General features: G+C 41.1%; 1 protein-coding gene across 2 annotated transcripts; it reads left to right on the top strand.

Moving 5' to 3' along the window:
- Positions 1–1,644: 1,644 nt before the first annotated feature.
- Positions 1,645–13,636, top strand: LOC143285420 (acid phosphatase type 7-like). 2 transcript variants are annotated; one of them, XM_076592678.1, is made up of 8 exons: positions 1,645–1,909; positions 2,991–3,358; positions 4,353–4,616; positions 6,239–6,426; positions 7,364–7,534; positions 8,829–8,996; positions 10,690–10,807; positions 11,651–13,636. In XM_076592678.1, the coding sequence occupies exons 2-8, from the start codon at positions 3,013–3,015 to the stop codon at positions 11,827–11,829; spliced, it is 1,434 nt and encodes a 477-aa protein (XP_076448793.1). In that variant the 5' UTR covers positions 1,645–1,909; positions 2,991–3,012; the 3' UTR covers positions 11,830–13,636. The 2 variants fall into 2 exon arrangements, with proteins under 2 accessions (XP_076448793.1, XP_076448794.1); XM_076592679.1 differs by lacking the exon at positions 1,645–1,909 and adding an exon at positions 2,139–2,348.
- Positions 13,637–20,643: the final 7,007 nt, after the last annotated feature.

Here is a 20,643-nt window from a genome sequence, read left to right as displayed (position 1 = left end):
GCATTTTCAAGTCGGACACACTTTAAGTCCAACACAAACATATACACTTGCTTCCTATAAACATGGCCACGTTCTCACTGCACTGCACAGACTCAGTGCCGGAGGACTCTGAATGATCGTTACAGACGTGTGCCGGCGAGTGCGGCCTCAGTCCCAGTTTGGGTGCTTGGCTTCGCCGGCTGTCAATGCCGGTCTATATTTTGCTCAGACTCGGTGCCGGAGGACTCTCAATGATCGTTACATAGGAATCAGTCTCCTCTCGCACACGTCCGTGGGCGATTGCCTCCCAGTCTGGGCCGGTGCTTGGCTTCGCTGTCAATGCCGGACTACATTCTACTCCTCCGTATTCTTCTAGATTTGTGGGTTGTTTAAAAGCCTTTCGGTTTTTTCTTTTAGTCCCAGTCTATTTAAAAAAATTTTTTTTTGTAAGCTGCCCCATCGTCTACATCGTTTCAGTGGCATTACTCCCACGCCGCTCATTCTAGATCCCCCCATACACGGCCACACATAGTGGGTTCGTCCGTCACTGGCAGTTCCAGCGTCGGCAGTCCGCAGGGAACCATCGATGTCGGGTCGCCAGGAGGCCACACACCAGACTGAGGAGACCCTGCACTGGCGCGGCTGCTGAGTCACTTCCGGGTGGCAGTGTTCAGTAGTACCTGTTCTGATTCAACGTACTTAGGACACCACCAACTAAGCCCCCTAGAACGACAATAAGGGCTTAGTCGCGGAGCCAGACTGAGTGAGCGTCCCTCCCAGACCGGCGGAGTCAGTTGAGACCGCCACCACGACCCTCAAACAATAGCCCCCCCATGAATCTGCCGACACTGAACGGACATTGACAGGACTCGCCCCAAGCACAGAAGTGGAGGGGTATCGAAACTGAGGTCTCCATGAGAGCAGGGCATGAACTTGAAGGCCACACTAGACTTTGGGACTGTTTTCAGGCTTTTTATATTGATGATGATGGCCTTAAAACCCATAAATGAATAAATTTCAACTTGCTGATACTATTTTCCACTTCTGGGAGATTTTTTTTAAAAGTGTTAACATTGTTCGCCATCTTAACATGCAGACTGAGGTAATGTATTCCAATATGGTGCAATTCTGTTACTAAAACATTTTTTTCGAATGTTATTCTAGTTGTTCTTGAATACTGGGTTAATGAATAGTTTGTCAGTGGCATTCCTTGTTAACAATATCCGTGAAAGATTTTTTTTTTTTAAAGGTCTTTGTCTAGTTTATTAATATCACTTAGTATTTTATATGTTTGTTTTAGATCCTGAATTTTTTTCCAAGATCGTAAATTAAGTGATTTCAGTCTTCCTTCATATGTTTTATCCTGCAATCCACTAACAAACCTTGTTGCCCTTAAAACTTTTTAACTCTGCAACAGACTGCTTTTTGTATAGCGGGTACCAAACAACATTTCCATATTCGAGGTGTGGTTTTACTAGTGTCTTAAATAATCTAACAAAAGTGTCAGTGTCACTGTTGCAGACGCCTTTTTCCAGTCCGCTCAATTGGCAATCAGCTCTTGCCGAACTGCTGAGTGTCCGCTCTTCTCCGGATTGGCTCTCTGGATTCTACTTCCAGGTCACAGTTTACTAATGACGTAGACACCATCCGTGTTGCACTACTGAAAATGTGTCATCCTTAGTCGACGCACGTCAGCACGATGAGACAGGATACGTCCGTGTCACATGAGCTTCCTTTTGTTACACGTTCCATTCATCAAGAAACGGGATGTGCGATTTGGAAAGTGTGCAGTCATGATGACTGCCCTGACAAATCGTGGCCCAAATCCAGTGTGATGTGTTTCCTTGACGCATGTTTACAGCCACAGTCCATGCAGTTTATAATCTGGATCAAGTCTTTTTAAACTTTTTAATCTATCGAGTCTGTGAAGGTAAGCAGTATTTTGTGTAGTGCACACTCACAAGACTTTGCTGATAGGATGTGATTCACACACACACACACACATCATTATGAGACTGCTGATAAAATGTTATTTACACACATGCACACACTCATGTACGCACTCACGTACCACTGCACGCAAAAATGAATTTTATTTGGAGCAAAATGAGTTACTATGATAGGATTTAACCATGACAGTAACTAGGAAGTTCATTTGTACTTGGGGTAATTGGCAACAGTTTAATGTTCCTGGTAAGAAATTGAGTGAGATGATTTTCAGTTTTCAGGATTGTTTGAGTTGGATTAATATCAAGATTATGATAATCAGATCTGCAAATAATTCAGTTTTCAGACTGAAATATACAATCCTGAAATTTTGAGTTTGGTATATTTATACTTTTTCGGTAGCTTATTTCACAAGATAAAAGGTGAGTGTGTGTGTGTTGTGTTGTGTTGTGTTGTGAGTGCATGTGTTGTGTGTGTGTTATTGTTGTTGTTGTTTTGATTATATATGAATTAATTATTTCTTTTTGATACAGATGGCTGAGGATTTGAGTCTTCAGCATGTTGTCTTTTACCTGAACATTTGTATCGTCTTCTTTCTGCAGAATATTTCAACCTGTTAATTTTTAATTTTGAAAAAAAAAAAAAGCACCAAAGTTAAAGTAATGCCAGTTAGTAATAGTAATACTAAGTAGTAAATAGTGAACCACTATATACAAGCCATTTAACCTTTCCTCAAAGAAAAACAAGGCAAAGACATGTAATGATAGCAAAAAAGCCATGTTGGTTGTAGTTCTTACCATCTTGAATACACTGACTTAAAGTTGTATGTTTTTGTCTTTCTTCAAGGAGCAAACCTGTCTGTTACCTGTTACCTGCCCTTTCACTTCTGCTGATGTCGTTGGGTTACCAGTTAAGACAACAGCATCACTCTCTTCCACTTGTCTCTGCACTCCACTGGGATTCTGCCACATTTATCCCTGTCCATTCTTGGGTGTTGTCTTTGACTAGCTATGTACTTGTTTAATCTTTTGTTTTGTACTATTTCTTTAAAACATTTTGTCCAGGTTAGAAAAGTACACACTCACAATGCAACCATGGAAAACCAACTACCTTCTCATCACTGTCCTGCTGATGCTTCTGATCCAAGTGGACCATGTAGCTTGCTGGGATATTCAAGACAGCGGCTATGTGTACACAGCCGACATAAGAGAACAGGAGCCTCCTCTGGCACATCACGATGGGATTAAACTGAAAGTCACTCAGCAGACTGTGCAAGGGCTGCACGTGGCTCTCGCCGGGTCTCAGGACCTCAGAGTCACCTGGATGACCCCTGTCAACTGGGGGATAGGTCACCTCAGTCCCATGTGCCTCTATGGAGCCAAAACCATCACCAGTCAAAAGGCCAGAGGAAGGTCTTACTCCTATGCAGCAGGTCAGTGAACTTACAAGGTGTACATCCATGTATATATTTTTCTTCCTCTTCTTCTGCATTCGTGGGCTATAACTCCCCCGTTCACTCATACAAATGTACAAGTAAGACACTAGTTTTATGTGAATTATCGTTTTTACCTCACCATATTGGCAGCCATTCTCCATTTTCAGGGATGTGCATGCTGGATGTATTCTTGTTTCCAAAACCTATGGATTGCTGACATGGATTACATACGCCTTTGATCCTCTGGATGTATATGCACACAGAGGTGGTTCAGGCATGAGCAGATCTGCATATCTTTTGACCTGGGCATTTGGAGGAATTTCCAACTTTAACCCACTGTACACCAGGCTCTGTGACAAGGATTCAAACTTGGGAGCCTCACATTGATATGATTATTGGATAGTTAAAGACTACAATTTTTGCTCTGGTGGTACGTTTTTAAGTATACATGTTTTTTTGTTTTTTTTTAACAGGAGGATACTCTGTACTCTAATTTAGCCAAGTTAAAAGCTGTATCTCACCCAGATGAAATGATAAGAAATCTGCATCAGCAGCCTTCAAGCCTTTAACTTTAGGCAGAATGCATTTCAGTTTTAAAAGATAACAAATATATCTGCAAAGTCAAAAACTGGAACAGTGGAGAATAAATATCTGGTTTCGTAGTCCAAAGTAGGTAAGTATACAGGGTTGTTAACATTTGATTTTGATCATATGTTAATTTGATGTACAAACAAGTCAATATTATACAGCTTCTTGTGTCTGAGCCATTTGAGCTTCAGTAAAAAAAAATTTGTAAACTTTGAAAGACATGGCTTTTGTACATGAATGGCTAAGAATCTATTCTCTGCTTGAAAATTGAGGTTTGAGTGCTCCACCTGTGATAGATTTAAGGCATGGTAAATATTGCTCATTAAGTTTTGATTTTCACATGAATACTACTTACACTTGCTGACATACCACCTGCAGCAATATGATGTTTTAAAATCTCCAGGTAATTTCAGCTACACTCTCAACACAGCCATCTTGGACTTGAGTGTGATCCCTTGTCCGCCGACCAGTTCTTCCAGTGCACACTGTGTCAAAGTCATCAGCTACCAGTGTGGGGACCACAGATATGGCTTCAGCGATGTCTATCATGTACGCATCCATCCAGACACTGCAGTGCCTCTACTGCCTGGACCCCAGTTTGCTGTAGTTGGCGACATGGGGGTGCCTCATGGTTTGAGCACCATCAACTCTATCGCTGCTCGCATGGGTACAGTGTTGTCAGTAGTTTTTGTCAGGAATGATATTATGATTTTGATAAAAGTCTGTTTTGATTAAAGTCTGAAGGTTGGGAAGGATGAAAGCAAACACCCCAAAAAAGAATGATTGAGAAAAAACAACAACAAACAAACCAAAAATTTCAAAAATGTAATCAGTGGTACTGGTAGATTTTTCATTAATTTTGAATGGAATATGCTGTGTTTATGAGGATTTCAACAAAGAAGTATCAAGATGAAGAAGAACTGTGAAAAATGAGAACTAATTTTTTGCCTGTTGTAGTAAGATTTCATTCACACTTGGAAGTTCCTTGAAGTATGAATGAAAGGACAGAGCCTTATGACCTGAAGTACTATAAGCCAGATAAGTCTTCCCAGGACAAATGTGGCTGTTGTTTGTTCTGTTGTTGATACAGATATACTCTGTACCTTTTATATGAAAGACCTAAATACAGACAGAGCTCTCCTGTTGGTGTTAACTCACTCAGTGCGGCCAGTCCTCTCTTCTCCTCTACACAGACCCCTCGGATGTCCAGTGGGTGTCTGAATGACCCAACCTTTAGCTTCCGTTGTCAGAATTATGGTATTCTTGTCAATATTCACATCTTCAGTATAAGAGCCTTCCGCTTGCAATATTTTGATGATGGTAATTGGGGTGAAACGCTGTTAACGTCGTCTCTTTCGCCGTTCGTATGGAAAGAGTTAATTATTTCCAGAAATGTGGTTTTCTCTCCATAGAAATAAGAAGAATTGTCTTTTTTTAAAAAGGGGGTGGGGGTAGGGGGAATAACAACAACAACAACAAAAATGTATTTTAAGTTGTCTGTCTGAGAACATTTTAAAAGAATAAATGATTTGTTGAAATGCAGTAACTTTTTCTCACAAATAAAGGAGGGTGGGTAGGGGTGGGGGGCTGCCAGAACTAAAAAAATATTTAACCACTTAATTGTGACTTTCCCCTTCTTTATAACAGCAAAAATAGTTAACAGAATCATGATGTGCATTTTGTGGTATTGTTTCAGGTCCAGTCATGTCTGAGACAGTACAAAACTTCTTACTTAAATGTCAGAATTAGCATAGACATTGAAGTTAAACACCTGTCCTTTAAACTTAGTGGACAGAGTAATGTGTATTTTTGTTTCTGTTCTTATGAAAATGCTCTGTGTTGCAAGTTACATATGTCAGTAACAACACAAAATTCTTTTTTTTTTAAACCAAGAAATACTATGAGGTAAATTTGTCAAACAAATATGAATATTCAGGTTATTGTAGAGCTCAATTCTTTCAGAGAAACTAAAACTAGCTGAAATTTCAGTAATCTTCAGTTATAAGTTCTACCAGTGTAAATCAAAATTGATTCTAGCTTCTTCTTTTTTTTTCCCAATCATTGTAATGTAAAGTAATGCCATATGTGTCTATGTGTATAGGTACTTTAATTTTCTTAAATATTGTATTCATTTAGGGATGAATACATGTGCAAATAAGTGCACAATGAAATGTATGAATGTATTCATTTGTGTGTCATGACTAAATGTTCTGTCTTGTAGTAAACTGAACAGAGAAAAGCAACAACAACAATCTGACAACAACAACAACAAAAAATTCTAATTATCAGGTTCTGGGAAGTTTAATGCCTCCAAGACAGACGGGGTTCAGATGCTGCTGCATGTAGGTGACATCTCCTACGCTGACTACTATGATACCAAGACCCTCAACAACAGCTGGGTGTGGGTGGACTACATGAACAGCTTGCAGAGAGTGGCAGCTCGAGTCCCTTACATGACCGCTCCTGGCAACCACGAGGTGAGTCTTACGTCGATGTTGATGATGGTGGGTGTAGCGGTAGCCTAGTGGTAACGTGATGGGCTAGGAAGTGAGTTTCACCAGGTTTGAGTCCTATAAATGGTTGGACCAAAATTTTTACTTCCCCCCCCCCCCCCCCCCCATCCCCTCCATGAGACCTTGACTGGTGGTCTGGGTGCTATTTTTTTGGGTTTTTTTTTTTAGATGATATGGTGAACCAGGGTCACGGATGCTGCATACACTTAGCGCATTTAATGGAAACCCCAGAAATAAAAGGGTAATTCAGTAGAAAATTCCACTTTGAGAGTAGAACAAATGCAATGGCAAGAGACAAAAACCTCCCACACACAAAGTTATTTGAATTCGCAGATTGACAAAGTGCAAACCTACGCAGTAACTTAAAAGGTTTTCTAAATGTGCCATTGATACATTCATCTAAAACAGTTTTTTAATGGAGAAACAGGAAGAAACTACTCTGCTTTGCTTTGAACCAGATGCACTTCCGTATCAGTTTCTGTCAGTTTTTCAATGAGGCCCCACTGCGCTCAAACACATCCATATATATATATATATGCTACATTGCATCTGCTAAGCAGATGTATGACCAGCAGAGCATAACCCACATTGGGCATTGCTTAGTCAAGCCTTGAGAGCTGAGTGCATATATATCTATCTATACATATGTGTGTGTGTGTGTGTGTGTACCTATCAGAGTGGATTCCTTCTTCAGAATTTTGCCTGAGGGCAACACTTATTTTGCCATGGGTTCTCTTTCAGTTTGCCAAGTGTGTGCTGCACACAGGACCTTGCTTCATTGTCTCATCCGAATGACTGGATGATCAGTTCGATTATAGGAAATTGGGAGACCTAGATTTGAACCCAGACCTCCATGGACACTCTGTTGGCATCTTAACCATTCTGCCATCTTCCTCTTCAGGTGCAGTTTGAGTTTGCAGCTTACCTCAATTGGCTGCCCATGCCCCACAGTGCCAGCAGTTCCAGCTCACCTTTCTGGTTCTCTCTGGACTACCTGGGTGTCCACCTGCTCTTCTTCTCCACAGAGCACGACTTCTCGCCAAACTCCACGCAGCATCTCTGGATGCAGGAGGTCAGGAGGGATTGTATTGTATTGTATTGCATTGTATTGTGTTGTGTTGTGTTGTGTTGTATTGTATTCTCGGACCAACGCTTAGTTTATATCACGGATTGACATAAGCTTACAGTTGGACCAACAGCAAAGCGAGAGCTGTATGATCAATGGTTTCTCCATTGCAGTGGGAAGTCATTGACAGCTTTGTCTTTTGTGAAGAACTATGACTCACAAACCAGGAGCCAAGATTGCACTGACTCTTAGTGCTGCAGCCTTGGGGGCTGGTTGGCCTTTTAATTACACATACTTAACCGTGACCCACTAGTGCAGACTCCGGCAGGGGTCTGACATTCCTGTCCTGTGCAAACTACTATCCGCCTATGCGGAGAAAACGAAAGTAGCTACGGCCGATAACCTCCTGGAAGTAGGTAACCTCCCCTTTGCCCCCCTGACTAGCGCCCTCTTTTTCCGGGAGCCATCATGACTCCTGTTCCTGTGCTCTTCATACGGCTAAGTTTCTTCATATTTTCTGTCTGTCCTTTGGGAACTATCCCAATGCCAATTGTCCTAAAACCCTCTTGGCTGAGAGAATGGGGATGTAACTAGGGAAAGACACGCTCTGCTATGATCAAATTCTAGCCCAGATTGTTGGGACAGCAGTTGCCTCCTCTGTTGTTCTGATGGTCATAGTCGGACACAGCTGACTATCATACATATGTTGCATTGTATTGTATTGTATTGCATTGCATTGTATTGTATTGTATCATATTACGTTTTTGTCACAACAGATTTCTCTGTATTAAATTTAGTCTGCTCACCTCAGGGAGAATGTGTTGCTTTAGTACAGCGCCACACTTGTCTTTTTCTGTCTGCAGGTGTTGGTTTTTTCTATCAAAGTCTCCCTACAGAATTTTGTCAGGAACAACCCTTTTGTTGCCGTTGGTTCTTTTATAAATGTCAGCTAAGTCAGTAAGTGCATGCTGCACATGGGACATCTGTTTAACGTCTCATCTGAATGACTAGCATCCAGACCTCCACTCAAAATCTAGTGGAGGTGAAAAAGATTCTGTTGAGTGTGTGGATTTGATCCTGTGCCCTCAGATTATCTCGCTTCCTAAACCGGTGTTACCAATAGGCCACTACCCCACAATACAATGCAAAGCAGTGCATTGCAATACAATACTCTGTTGGGCCATGTTGCTGGTCAGACATCTGCCTAGCAGATGCGGTATAGCATTATAATGGTGGATTTGTCTAAAAGCAATGACGCCTTCTTCAGAAACTAAAACTACATGGCTGTCTGTCTTGGCAGGACCTGAAACGAGCCAACGAAAACCGGGGACAGGTACCCTGGGTGGTGGTGCTGGGTCATCGCCCCCTGTACTGCAGCAGTCTGGTTGGCTATGACAGGTGTCACGAAGAGGGGGCCTTGTATCGCTCATACCTGGAGGATCTTCTGTACAAGGCTCATGTGGATGTGGTGAGTGTATCGTTAGCAAGCTTTCAGTTTCATTTTGTATTGTATTGATTTGCGTTGAATTGAAGTGTAGTGCATGCAGCAGCTGACAGGAACTGGCTGGGAATTATGAGCACATCATTTTGCACTTTCCTGCCATGTATGATGGCTGTAAGTGTTCACACTGGTGACCAGCCATCTCCAGCCAGCTTTCTGATTAGTCTCATTTAGACAGATGAAATGGATGGCTGGTCTCAGGGATGGAACTCTTCAGTAATTCTAGAAACATGAATCCCAGTAATATTTGTTTCTTTCGTCTGGAGAGAATCGTAGCTGACTGCATCTAGCTGTGTTTGATTGAAGTGTGTTGCTGTGTCAGGCTGATGGTAAATGTCTGGCAGCTACTGGCTGGGCTTAATGTGAATGTAGCCTTGGTCGTCCCATTGTTTGTTTGCCCTGTGGGTTCTTTCCTGTTAAGGGTCTGCCAGGTGATGTTGGATGGGGATTTCCTCTGCAGAGTTTGGCCTGTCCACCCCGACTCCTTTTTTTCTTGTATTGTGTTACTTTTTGTCACAACAGATTTCTCTGTGTGAAATTTGGGCTGCCCTTGTAGATGCTTGGGGGAGGGGGTGGGGGGGAAGCACATTGCTACAGTACAACATCCCCTTTTTTTCTTCTACATGCAAGTATGTTTGTTTCACTGTAAGAGTGGACTTTTCTTCAGAATTTTAGCAAGGACAACTCTTTTGTTGCCGTGGGTTCTTTTACGTGTGCTAAGTGCATGTTGCTCACAGGACCCCAGTTTATGGTCTCATCTGAATAACTAGCATCCAGACCACCACTCAAGGTCTCGTGGAGAGGGAGAAGATTCTGGCGAGTGTGTGATTCGATCCCATACCCTGAGATTCTTTAGCTTCCAAGGTGGACGCAATACCACTACGTTTTCACTTGGTTTTTGTATCAACTGGAGTTTGCCTTGCTCTGTCCCATAGGTCGGTCCATCTGATGGTAAGTATCATCCTGAAACATCTGTTGACAAATGTCTGGAGCATGTGGGTGCTGGTGCTGGTTGTCCTCCCATGTTTCTGAACCATAAAGCGAGACTGACTTCACAGTGGTGTTAAAAATTATGATCTTATTGCGAAGTGAGAGGGCTGAAGAAGAGTTCCAAGTAGATCAAAGTGTGTGGAAGGCATACCTGGCTTTTTTTCATGTGACTTGTGGCATCCTTGCCTACACCACCATCTTTACCATCTCAGACATGCCTGTATTTGTCCGTTAAAGCCAACAAAAATTTCACTGCATTATGAAAATAGGAAAAATATGCGGTTGTTAGATTTCTTCAGACAATCTCAATGGCAGATTAGATGCACATGCATCAGCATTCTATCAGAAATAGAAATCTTAATTAATTTAAAAGGCGATGAAATGAAACACCAAACCAACATGGTGATGAAGATGAACTGCGGGGGAGAACTACACTGAAAGGACTTTATGCAGTGACGGAGAGTATCCATGCGGAACACCACCTGAGGCAAAATCAGTGCGTTGTTTTTTAGCCATGTGAAGAGCCCTACGCTACAAGAAATAGTAATGCCAGGTGCGGAATTATAATGTGCAGTGTTACTGATAAATCTGGTTTGTTCTGGATTTTTGGAAGCTGTCATACTTACAGTCAGTCAGATTCTGGGGTATGCATGACTGCTGTCTGCTGCAGGTGATATCTGGCCACATCCATCACTATGAGCGGTCCTACCCTGTGTACCAAGGCAAGGCAACACAGAAGGACTTCCACAACCCTCAGGCTCCTGTCTACATTGTGAATGGAGGGGCAGGTAAAATTTCTTACGACATATGTATGCCATAATAGACAGCAAGCAACATTTCATTCCGCTTGCTTTTCCATGACTGAACAGTGCTTGATCTGGCATGGATCAGTCTTTTTTTCTCTTTTGCAGGGGTGGGGGGAGATAGTCCTATCTTGTGTACCGTTTCAGTGGCATTACTTCCGTGCTGCTCATTCAGAGTCCACAATACACAGTCACACCAGGGCTCATCTGCCACAGTCTCAGTGCCACCAGTCAGCAGGAAACTATCAATGTTAGGTCGCTAGGAGGCCACACACCAGAGGAGATCCAGCACAGCTGCAAAGTCAGGGATCCATCTTTGTGTAAACATCTATGAATTTCCATTATAAATGCAAGAAAGTCATGCTTCATATGTGGGCATGCACATACTGTCACTCTTGCACTGTAGTTTTTGCCTCCTTTGTGCACACACTCACACTAACACCACCAACACAAACGCTCACACTCATGCATACAATGGAACACACTATATTGACTACCAGCATATTCTGTGTTTGTGCTGGTCCTGAATTAAAAGACTTGTGTTGATTTTGCACGCAGAATAAACATGTACTCAGTAAAAAAGAAAAAGAAAAAATATATATATATATTTTTTTTTTTTTTTACACACACACACACACACACACACACACATATATATATATATATATATATATAGAGAGAGAGAGAGAGAGAGAGAGAGAGAGAGAGATGATAATCATCATTATCTTATTTTTTGTGTGTAACATAATCATGTGAGATGCAGCTCAGTGCGTTTATGAGCCTATCCTAAATAAAACTTAGTATAAAGCTATTCTGTTTTTGTGACAGGAAATCCGGAACCAAATGACCCAACCTTTGAGTTGTCAGTTGACTGGAGGGCGTGGTACAATGTCACCATCAAAACTGGGTTTCTCCTCATGACACCATCCAGATCTCAGCTGAAGTTTGACTATGTCTTCAGCGACAGCAATCAAGTCATCGATTCATTTACAATCACAAAGAAATGAAGCAGAACCATGTGATTTGTGGGAGTGTTGAAAAGGCAGTATTTTTGTTAAGGGGATTAAAGAGAAATCTCCAGTCTTTTTGAATTATTTAGTTTTTAAACGGTTCTTCATTATTGCTGCAAACTATCCATATCAGCTTTTTATGTAAAAGGTAACAAATCACAAAAATGGAGGGGAGTTCAGTTGTTGATGTGATTGTTTGGTTATAATGTCCTTTGTCAGTGAGATTGCTTTATTATACCACTTTCACACCAATATCTTACATCCCTGCTGCTTAAAGTCATATGTGACCATCGATTCACATGATGTGATTTTTGACCAAAAAAATGTAAAAATTGAAAATGATAAGAAAAATACTCCTCAACTTCAGGCTCAGCCATCCCCACCCCGCCATGACCACCTGCGCCACCTCCAAAGAAAAAAATGCGGAAGGGAAAAAAGTAACAAAAACATCATTAAACTTACAAGAAAAATGTTTGATTCTAATGTGTGATCGGTAAATCGTTTCTTTTGGATTCCCATTATTCCCAACAATGCAATGTATAAATGTCATCCTTGTGCACAGATAAGAAGGTCTGAGACTATGGAAGTGTATAAGAAGGGAGAGAATTGTGTGTGTAAATCACATCAACAGTGTAATGTGTCATCTTTTGAATGCTGCTGTACTTGACTGTAAAGTATTTTAAAAATGTTTGTCATCATCTAAGAGTGTAACATGTCATCTTTTCAATGCTTTTGTATTTATCAGTAAAGTGGGGATGTGAGGGGATCGGAGAGAACATACATGAGCCAGCATTTTTTCGTGTGATTTTTGACTCACTTGTGTAAACAAAGTGAGTCTATGTTTTAACCCGGTGTTCGGTTGTCTGTGTGTGTGTGTGTGTGTCCGTGGTAAACTTTAACATTGACATTTTCTCTGCAAATACTTTGTCAGTTGACACCAAATTAGGCATAAAAATAGGAAAAATTCAGTTCTTTCCAGTCATCTTGTTTAAAACAATATTGCACCTATGGGATGGGCACAAAAAAATAAACAATGAAGCCTAATTATATGCAAACTGCATTTACTGTTATATTTATATTTTTTTGTATTCTCTAAACTTGGCACTTTGATCTGATATTCTGACCCAACAACAAGAGCAGTCAGTATTATCATTTTTTGTTCAAACAGGAACTTCTTTTGCTAAGCATGGAAGTTTTATTTATTTTGCAAACATTTTGGTGCAGATAGTAAAAAAGGGAAATTACTCTGTAATTAATGCTAGGGGACTTAATTTGCTTTAAACTGATCTTTCTCATCTTAAACATTACATTTTGAAATTATAGTCAATACTTAAAAAGCTTGGATTTTTTTTTTAAGTGTATCACAAGTGAGTCTTGAAGGCCTTGCCTCTCTTGTTTGAATGATTGAATGTCATTTTGATACCCTTTGCACTTAGCAAATTCTTCTGTCTGAAGCAGGTAAATAGTCTTGAAGTCTTGAAATGTTTGTCACCATTTAACAAAGTGTTCTGTTTTTAATACTGGTTGTAAAAATGTTTCTCTTCACCTTTTTGCTGTTATAGAATGTTTATGATTGTCCCTTTGTCAACCATATCATACAGTGGACCAAGCACAATTTGTCAACATCGGGCACAGCACTGAATACAGAATGAACTGAAGTTTCAGTGAGCATTCTGGATCAGTGATCAACTTCTTTTCCTTATGGGAACTGCTATATGCAGTTATGAATCTCATTCCAGTTTAAATTTAGAGTTTTATTACTCAATTATTGTATGGATCGTCATTATTACAGATATGTATTTCCCACCAGTGTTATTTGTTCTGTATGTCAGTGTGTCCATGCTTGTTTGGCTCTGTGAGAGAAAGAGAAAAAGAGAGAAATCCAAATATGTATTTTGGATCAATACATGCAGGTACTAGAAACCCCACCGGTGAGTGTATGTGTGTGTGTGCACGCACATGCATGCACACATGTGTGTACGTGTGTGTGTGTCCAATGTAAACTTTAGCAAATTCATTTTCTCTAAAAATGGTTTGTCTGTTGACATCAAATCTGGCTTAAAAATAGAAAAGAACCAAACCAGTTTTACCCACATGTTACAATTATGATGGCATTGCAATTATTGTTAGAGCACAAACAAACTGAGAAGAACATAAAAAAATAAAATAAAATAAAAATCCAAAGTAATTTTACTGGTGTTTGTTTCACAAAACATTTGCGCTTTTCTATATTCTATGACACATTGAATCAAAGCAGTCACTTTCTCATTTTTAGCTAAAAGAATATCTTCTACTTTGCGTGTAAGTTATTCTGTAAGATACATTTGTCAGTAGCTCTAAACATCAGGTCGCTTAATGGGACATCAATCCGAATATGCTATGGGAAATAGTTGTTTTTTAATTGACCTTACTGATCCAAAACAGTTTCAGGTTTTTTTTCAGAATAATTCTTCATTCATAAATAGGTTGTTTGGTGTTTCACTCAATGTGAAGGCATTACACTTTTTACATTTAAACAAATGGTCGCATAGTGCAAAAAAATAAACAACATATATAGTGACTGTTAATTGTTTGCACATTCTTTTTGTGCATTTGTTTGACTACTTCCTTCCAATATGCATTGCTCAGTGGTCAAATCCCAAACATCCCAGCATTTGAATGACATTAAGAAAAAACAAAAGTTCTCTCTCTCTCTCTCTTCTCTCTCTCGCAACTGTTCCCACACCCTTTCATTAGGAGCCATGCCCAATAATGAATAGATCATCAGTATCTGTATCTCAAGAAAGTCGTTCTCACTGTGTCATCTGTTCAGAATAGAGCATGACACAGCTCACTGCCCTGTCAGATAAAAGAGTAACAAAGTGTATCAACGGGCAGAGTTCACCTGTTATTGGCACACGTATCTATAGACGCTCTTTTTTGGTGATGGGTGTTTCCACTTCAGTCTTATCTTCTGCGCCTTTTTGAATAATCAGTAATCCAGTCGTTGTAAAAGTCTGTAAGTAAAGAAGAAAAAGCATTGTGTAGAAAACAGATCCATGTTGACAGCCGCTGTCACCACTACAGGCTTTGACCAGTTTTCGTGTGAAGGCTTTTGTCACAAGACCGGGTCTTCCACATGGTACATGTGGATGGAAGACCATTGTAATCAAGCCGTAAGGTGAAAACTGATAAATCCTGCAGTAACAATGAGTGCCAACACATACATTTGTATCATACTTCTTCTTCTTCTTCTGCTTTTGTGGGCTGCAACTCCCACGTACACTCGCATGTACACGAGTGGGCTTTTACGTGCATGACCGTTTTTACCCCGCCATGTAGGCAGCCATGCTCCGTTTTCGGGGGTGTTTCATACTAATTTACACGACTTTGTTGACTGCGTGTTGTCTGTACTGCTTTGTTCCTGAGAAGGATTGAATAATTTCACACACACACACACACACATACGCACATGCACATACACACACACATGCATGCACACACACACACGCACGCACATGTATGCACGCATGCATGCACACACACACACACACACACACACACACTGTCACTCACACACGCTGTGTTGTGCTTTATACATTTTGCACCAAAGACATCACATATCAACATTAATACACTAAGCTATAAGACATGATAATCACCATCACATTGATTGAAAAAATGAACATATGCATCAACTGATAAATGAAGAAGAAAACAATGTTAATAAAAGTAGACCCATCTTTTAACTTCCTTTCCTTTCTCTTGATCTCTGTCTTATTTTCTTTTTAAAAAAAGAAATTTCCTTTTGTGTACTGTGCACATTTCCATGAAACTGGAATGAAGGGCAAAAGTGATGTTATCCAGAATCATATATATTCCAAACATATTAACAATATAGCACAGAATATATATATATTTTTAAAAAATCAAAAGACTGAATTATTCATACATCATACAGCTTTGATACTATCAAACCACAAAAAGCACACACACACACACACACACAATTATATATATATATATATGGAGTGATGGCCTAGAGGTAATGCGTCCGCCTAGAAAGTGAGAGAATCTGAGCGTGCTGGTTCTAATCACAGCTCAGCCACTGATATTTTCTCCCCCTCCACTAGACCTTGAGTGGTGGTCTGGGCGCTAGTCATTCGGATGAGACGATAAACCGAGGTCCCATGTGCAGCATGCACTTAGTGCACGTAAAAGAACCCATGGCAACAAAAGGGTTGTTCCTGGCAAAATTCTGAAGAAAAATCCACTTTGATAGGAAAAACAAATAAATCTGCACGCTGGAAAAAAATTTTAAAAAATGGGTGGCACTGTAGTATGGCAACACGCTCTCCCTGTGGAGAGCAGCCCCAATTTCACACAGAGAAATGTGCTGTGATAAAAAGAAATACATATACATACACACACACACACACACATATATATATATATACTGAAATGCACACAAGAGGATAGGATTTTGTATATTGATTGAACTTCTTTATTGATCTAATGGTTTTAGCCTTTTTTGTGCTATACTTAGTGGACACGATGTGAAATAAAGATATCATTTGATTACACTAATTTGCATGTATTCTTCACAAGTTTATTTTGTTTTATTTCAGTATTTTTTATCCACGATATTGATTCAATGAGTGGTTTGTAACAGTGAAATTTAGAGGTAAAATACTCAATCTTGATGGAAAGCAGAAAATAATTGGATCAATATAATAATATGTTGAAAGGCCCACTGGTAACACTAAATAAGAGATCTTTTTATTCACCCACAAGGTCAGTCAGTGGATGATGTTTGAAGTTAAACATCGAGGATTTTACTGACCTGATTAAGAAAGATGCTGTGTCAAAGTAAATGCCGAAGCTACACCTTGCCTCAAAAGCCCACAATACTTGCAAACTATTTCTGCCGCCTGATGAGAGTCACAGTAAAAAAAACCAGCGGAGTAGATCCACACTAATTCATTCAGAACTGTGAAAGACAACAGGAATCTCCAAACCAAAAGTATTCGATATTCTGCACTTCCAGAACTATTCCATTTCATTTTATTTTGATTACTTTGTGACATCAGTCAGCCATGGCACGACCATTTGCATGTTGTGTGCTGCTACTGCAAGAGGAGAAGGGCAAACAGAACTGGGTATTCCACATCAATAAAACACTAACGCAGCATGAACTTAAATTCCAGTCGGTCTTGTTTGGATGTGCCAAGGAGTAGGGAACGAAAGCAGCTTTGAATCGGAATTTAAAGATAGACTTATAATGGCATGTTTCACAAACAAAACTGGCACGGAGAAATAGAAAGCAATGATAGGTATAAAGGTTTCTATTTATTCAAATCAATATTTCAAACAGAGAAGTATATTAAGTGCTTGTCATCAGGTTGCGTTGCAAAAGTGTAGAATCTGAGCGTCTGGTTCTAATCACAGCTAGACCACCGATACTCTCCCCTCCACAGACCTTGATTTGAAGGCTGTTTGGTGGGATAACTGGTCCCATGTGCACATGCACTTGTGCACGCTAGCCCAACAAAAGGTGTCCGGCAACGACTGCAAAGAAACCATTGTGAAAAAAATAAATGCACCAAATATTTTTAAAAATGGTCACGAATGAACTTCGGGGGCAAATTTCACAGAGAAAGTCTGTGTGAAATACATTAATAGGACATTATTATAAAAATAAAGGAAAGCAACAAGAGGATAGGAGATAAATTAATTCATTGATCATGTTGCGCTTTTTGTATCTAACACTGACAAACTGATTAATTTTGCATGATCCACCAGTTTTTGTTATTCAGTTTTTTTCACTATACAATGGTGTTGTGACGTGAAATTAGAGGTAAAGATACTCGAACTGATGGGCAAAATTGATCGTAACAAATAGATGGTACAAATTTTGTGATCTGCTTTGCGAAGCTCAGATTGAGACCACTTGGACTGAATTCCAGCAGAAGATGCCTTGATTCAGACGTTGTAACATCTCCTTGTCCAATGTGTGGTGAAATCTGATCAGATTTTGACCATACTAGTACTGAAATGGCCAAACCTAGAAAAAAATTCGATTATAAAAAATTCCAAGACAGTGTTGCACTCTACTAACATTGTCCTCAGTTCACATATCCAAATATAGAAAGCTGGAACGTCGGGGAATATGGTTTTTGCAAGGACAGCTTGCCTCAGTGAAAAACTGACATACCACAGGGGGAGTGAGGGTGAGGGTGAAAAACCACCTGGGCAGGGAAGTTTGAAAACGTCTAAGGCGGAGGACTGACCACCGGGCTTGTGACTGTGGAACTGATGTTATGTATAGTAAGGCATAATTATGAACTATTGTAAAGCCATCGAGGGGCTGCGTGCTGACTCGGGAATTTCCCATCCCAACATCTTTGTGTCTGTGTGTATGTGTGTTGTTGTTGTTGTGTGGTGTTGTGTGCGTGAAAAAAAAAAACATTTTGCGAACACTTGAAAAGTCAGAGAGAGAGACTGAGAGAGCACGTGAAAAGCAAGAAAACGCCGAACTTAAACTGTACCGGTACGAAACAATTTACAACGAGAAGTGCATGTCAATGTTGTACTGAGCTTGCGGGCAGAAAAAGTGTGTCGAAGAACGTGTGAAACTCATCGATGACGCTTGAGAGATGGGGCGGTGTAGAGTCGGAGAGAGGGAGACAGAATCGGTTTCTGGCAGTTGACTGTGGAAACACCTCGTATAGTACCATTCACTGAAGATGGGAGAACTAGTGCTGTCACCCAGGGATTAGAAAAGGGGTAATCGGTATTCCTTCCAAGTAATCTTGTCGCGTGCCCGTAGTATGATCGAGGTATTTTCAGTGTCGCCACAGCGGCGGAGTCTGCTGTTGTAGCGGCTCTCTCTGTCCGCCAAGAAGACGTTTAGTCGTTCCACAGCAAGTGGTTGAAAATAAGGTGGAGGTGCCGTGAAGACTAATTAGCTTTGACGTGGATTGAAGTCTGGGGCTGAGAAAGGGTAATTATATATTACTTTTCCCCCTCAGGTTCTGCTACATCCTTCTTCTCCACTGCTTTATTGCGCGCGGCGCGCGCCACGCACACACGCACAACACACACACACACACACACACACACACACACACACAACCACACCACACCGATGTTGTTCAGTTTCGCCTTAATTTGTTTTCTAACCATCAGTAGATTGTCAATGCATGCTTGGTTTTTGTTTCGTCAGTTGGTTAAAAAACAAACAAACAAAAACTAAATCCAAATTTCTTTCGTTTAATGAGCTGATAATAAAACGAACGAAAATGGGCATGTCTTAGCATAGTAAACATCATCTAATCTTTCTGACCCGATCGTAGGTAGTGTTCTAATTAATGATTAGCTAAATTGTTAGCAGTAAAAGTGTCGACTGACGGAGTCAAAAGTGTGAAGCTCAGTTCAGTGGACTGGGTGACAGTGAACGCAACCCATCCCTTCTGTGAATAGGTCCCGTCGGTTGGAATTTAGAGAGTGTAATGGTGTTACCCCCTGGGTAAACCACTGAGAGCATTCGGCGGTCTTCTTCTTGTTCTGCGTTAGTGGCCAGGCTGCAATTCTCACGTTCACTCGTATGTACGTGAGTGGGCTTTTACGTGTATGGCCGTTTTTACAGAGCCATGTAGGCACTGGCAGCCATACTTCGTTTTCGGGTGTGTGCATACTGGATATGTTCATGTTTCCATGACCCACCGAACGCTGACATGGATTACAGGACTGACTCTTTGACGTGCGTATTTGATCTTCTACTTGCGTATACACACGAAGCCGGAGGGCCAAGTTCAAGTTCAGGCACAAGCAGGTCTGCATCCGCATAATTTATGTTGACCTGGGAGATCGGAAAAATTTCCGCCCTTTACCCACCAGACGCCGTTACCGAAATTCGAACGCAGGACTCTCAGATTGAAAGTCCAACGCCTTAACCATTCATTTGTTGTGGCGTCTGTCGCCTGTCTATGAGTTTTCAAGAGTCCTCAGTGGCGGGGACGATTATTGTGAAGGCTGTCTCAAGTGTTCCAGAAGATGATGTTGTGTTGTTCCTCACGACGGGAAACACACACACACACACACACACACACACACACACACACACACACACCAGCTGAAGCTCAATTCGCTTAATATTGTTTTCTCACCATTAGACTATTACCCTCCCTTCAGCGGGGCTCAGTATCGTGTCAAATGAGTGGAATCCGAGGGTAATTCGAGGCTAGCCCAGACTGATCCTGGAGGATCACTGCGAGTGAGCCGGAAGAGGAACCCCCTACCTACAAACTACACTCTCAGGGGCCACACCCTCGATACAGTCAGCAAATCTAAGTACCATGGCGTCACCACCACATCTGACCTCAGCTGGAGTAGAGCCCACACATCTCCAATGTCTCCACTGAAGCGTGCCAACAAGACTCTTGGCCTACTGAGAAGGAACCTGAAGGTAGGATCCCAGCGCATCAAGCAGCAAGCCTACCTATCACGTGACTTGTCCGCCCAACCCTTGAATATGCCAGCTCTGACGGAGTGGGACCCCTACATAGAGAAGGACATCAAGAAACTGGAAACGATCCAACGCTGCCTGCTGGGTCACCCATCGACATCGGAAAACCTCCAGTGTACAAGACATGCTGGAGACCCTTCAGTGGTCCCCTCTCATAGAGCGAAGGAGAAGGGCGCGGCTGATGAACCTTTATAAATTCCACAACGGAAGCCTCAGGCATCATCAACACGTGCCACAAACCCTCCTAGAACCCCTCTGCACCCAAAGGAACCCGATGGTCGCATCCAGCAACATATCATAATAAT

The sequence above is a fragment of the Babylonia areolata genome, chromosome 9 (assembly GCF_041734735.1).
Source record: "Babylonia areolata isolate BAREFJ2019XMU chromosome 9, ASM4173473v1, whole genome shotgun sequence".
Lineage (NCBI taxonomy): Eukaryota > Metazoa > Mollusca > Gastropoda > Neogastropoda > Buccinidae > Babylonia > Babylonia areolata.
This window is presented reverse-complemented; position numbering and strand designations above follow the sequence as displayed.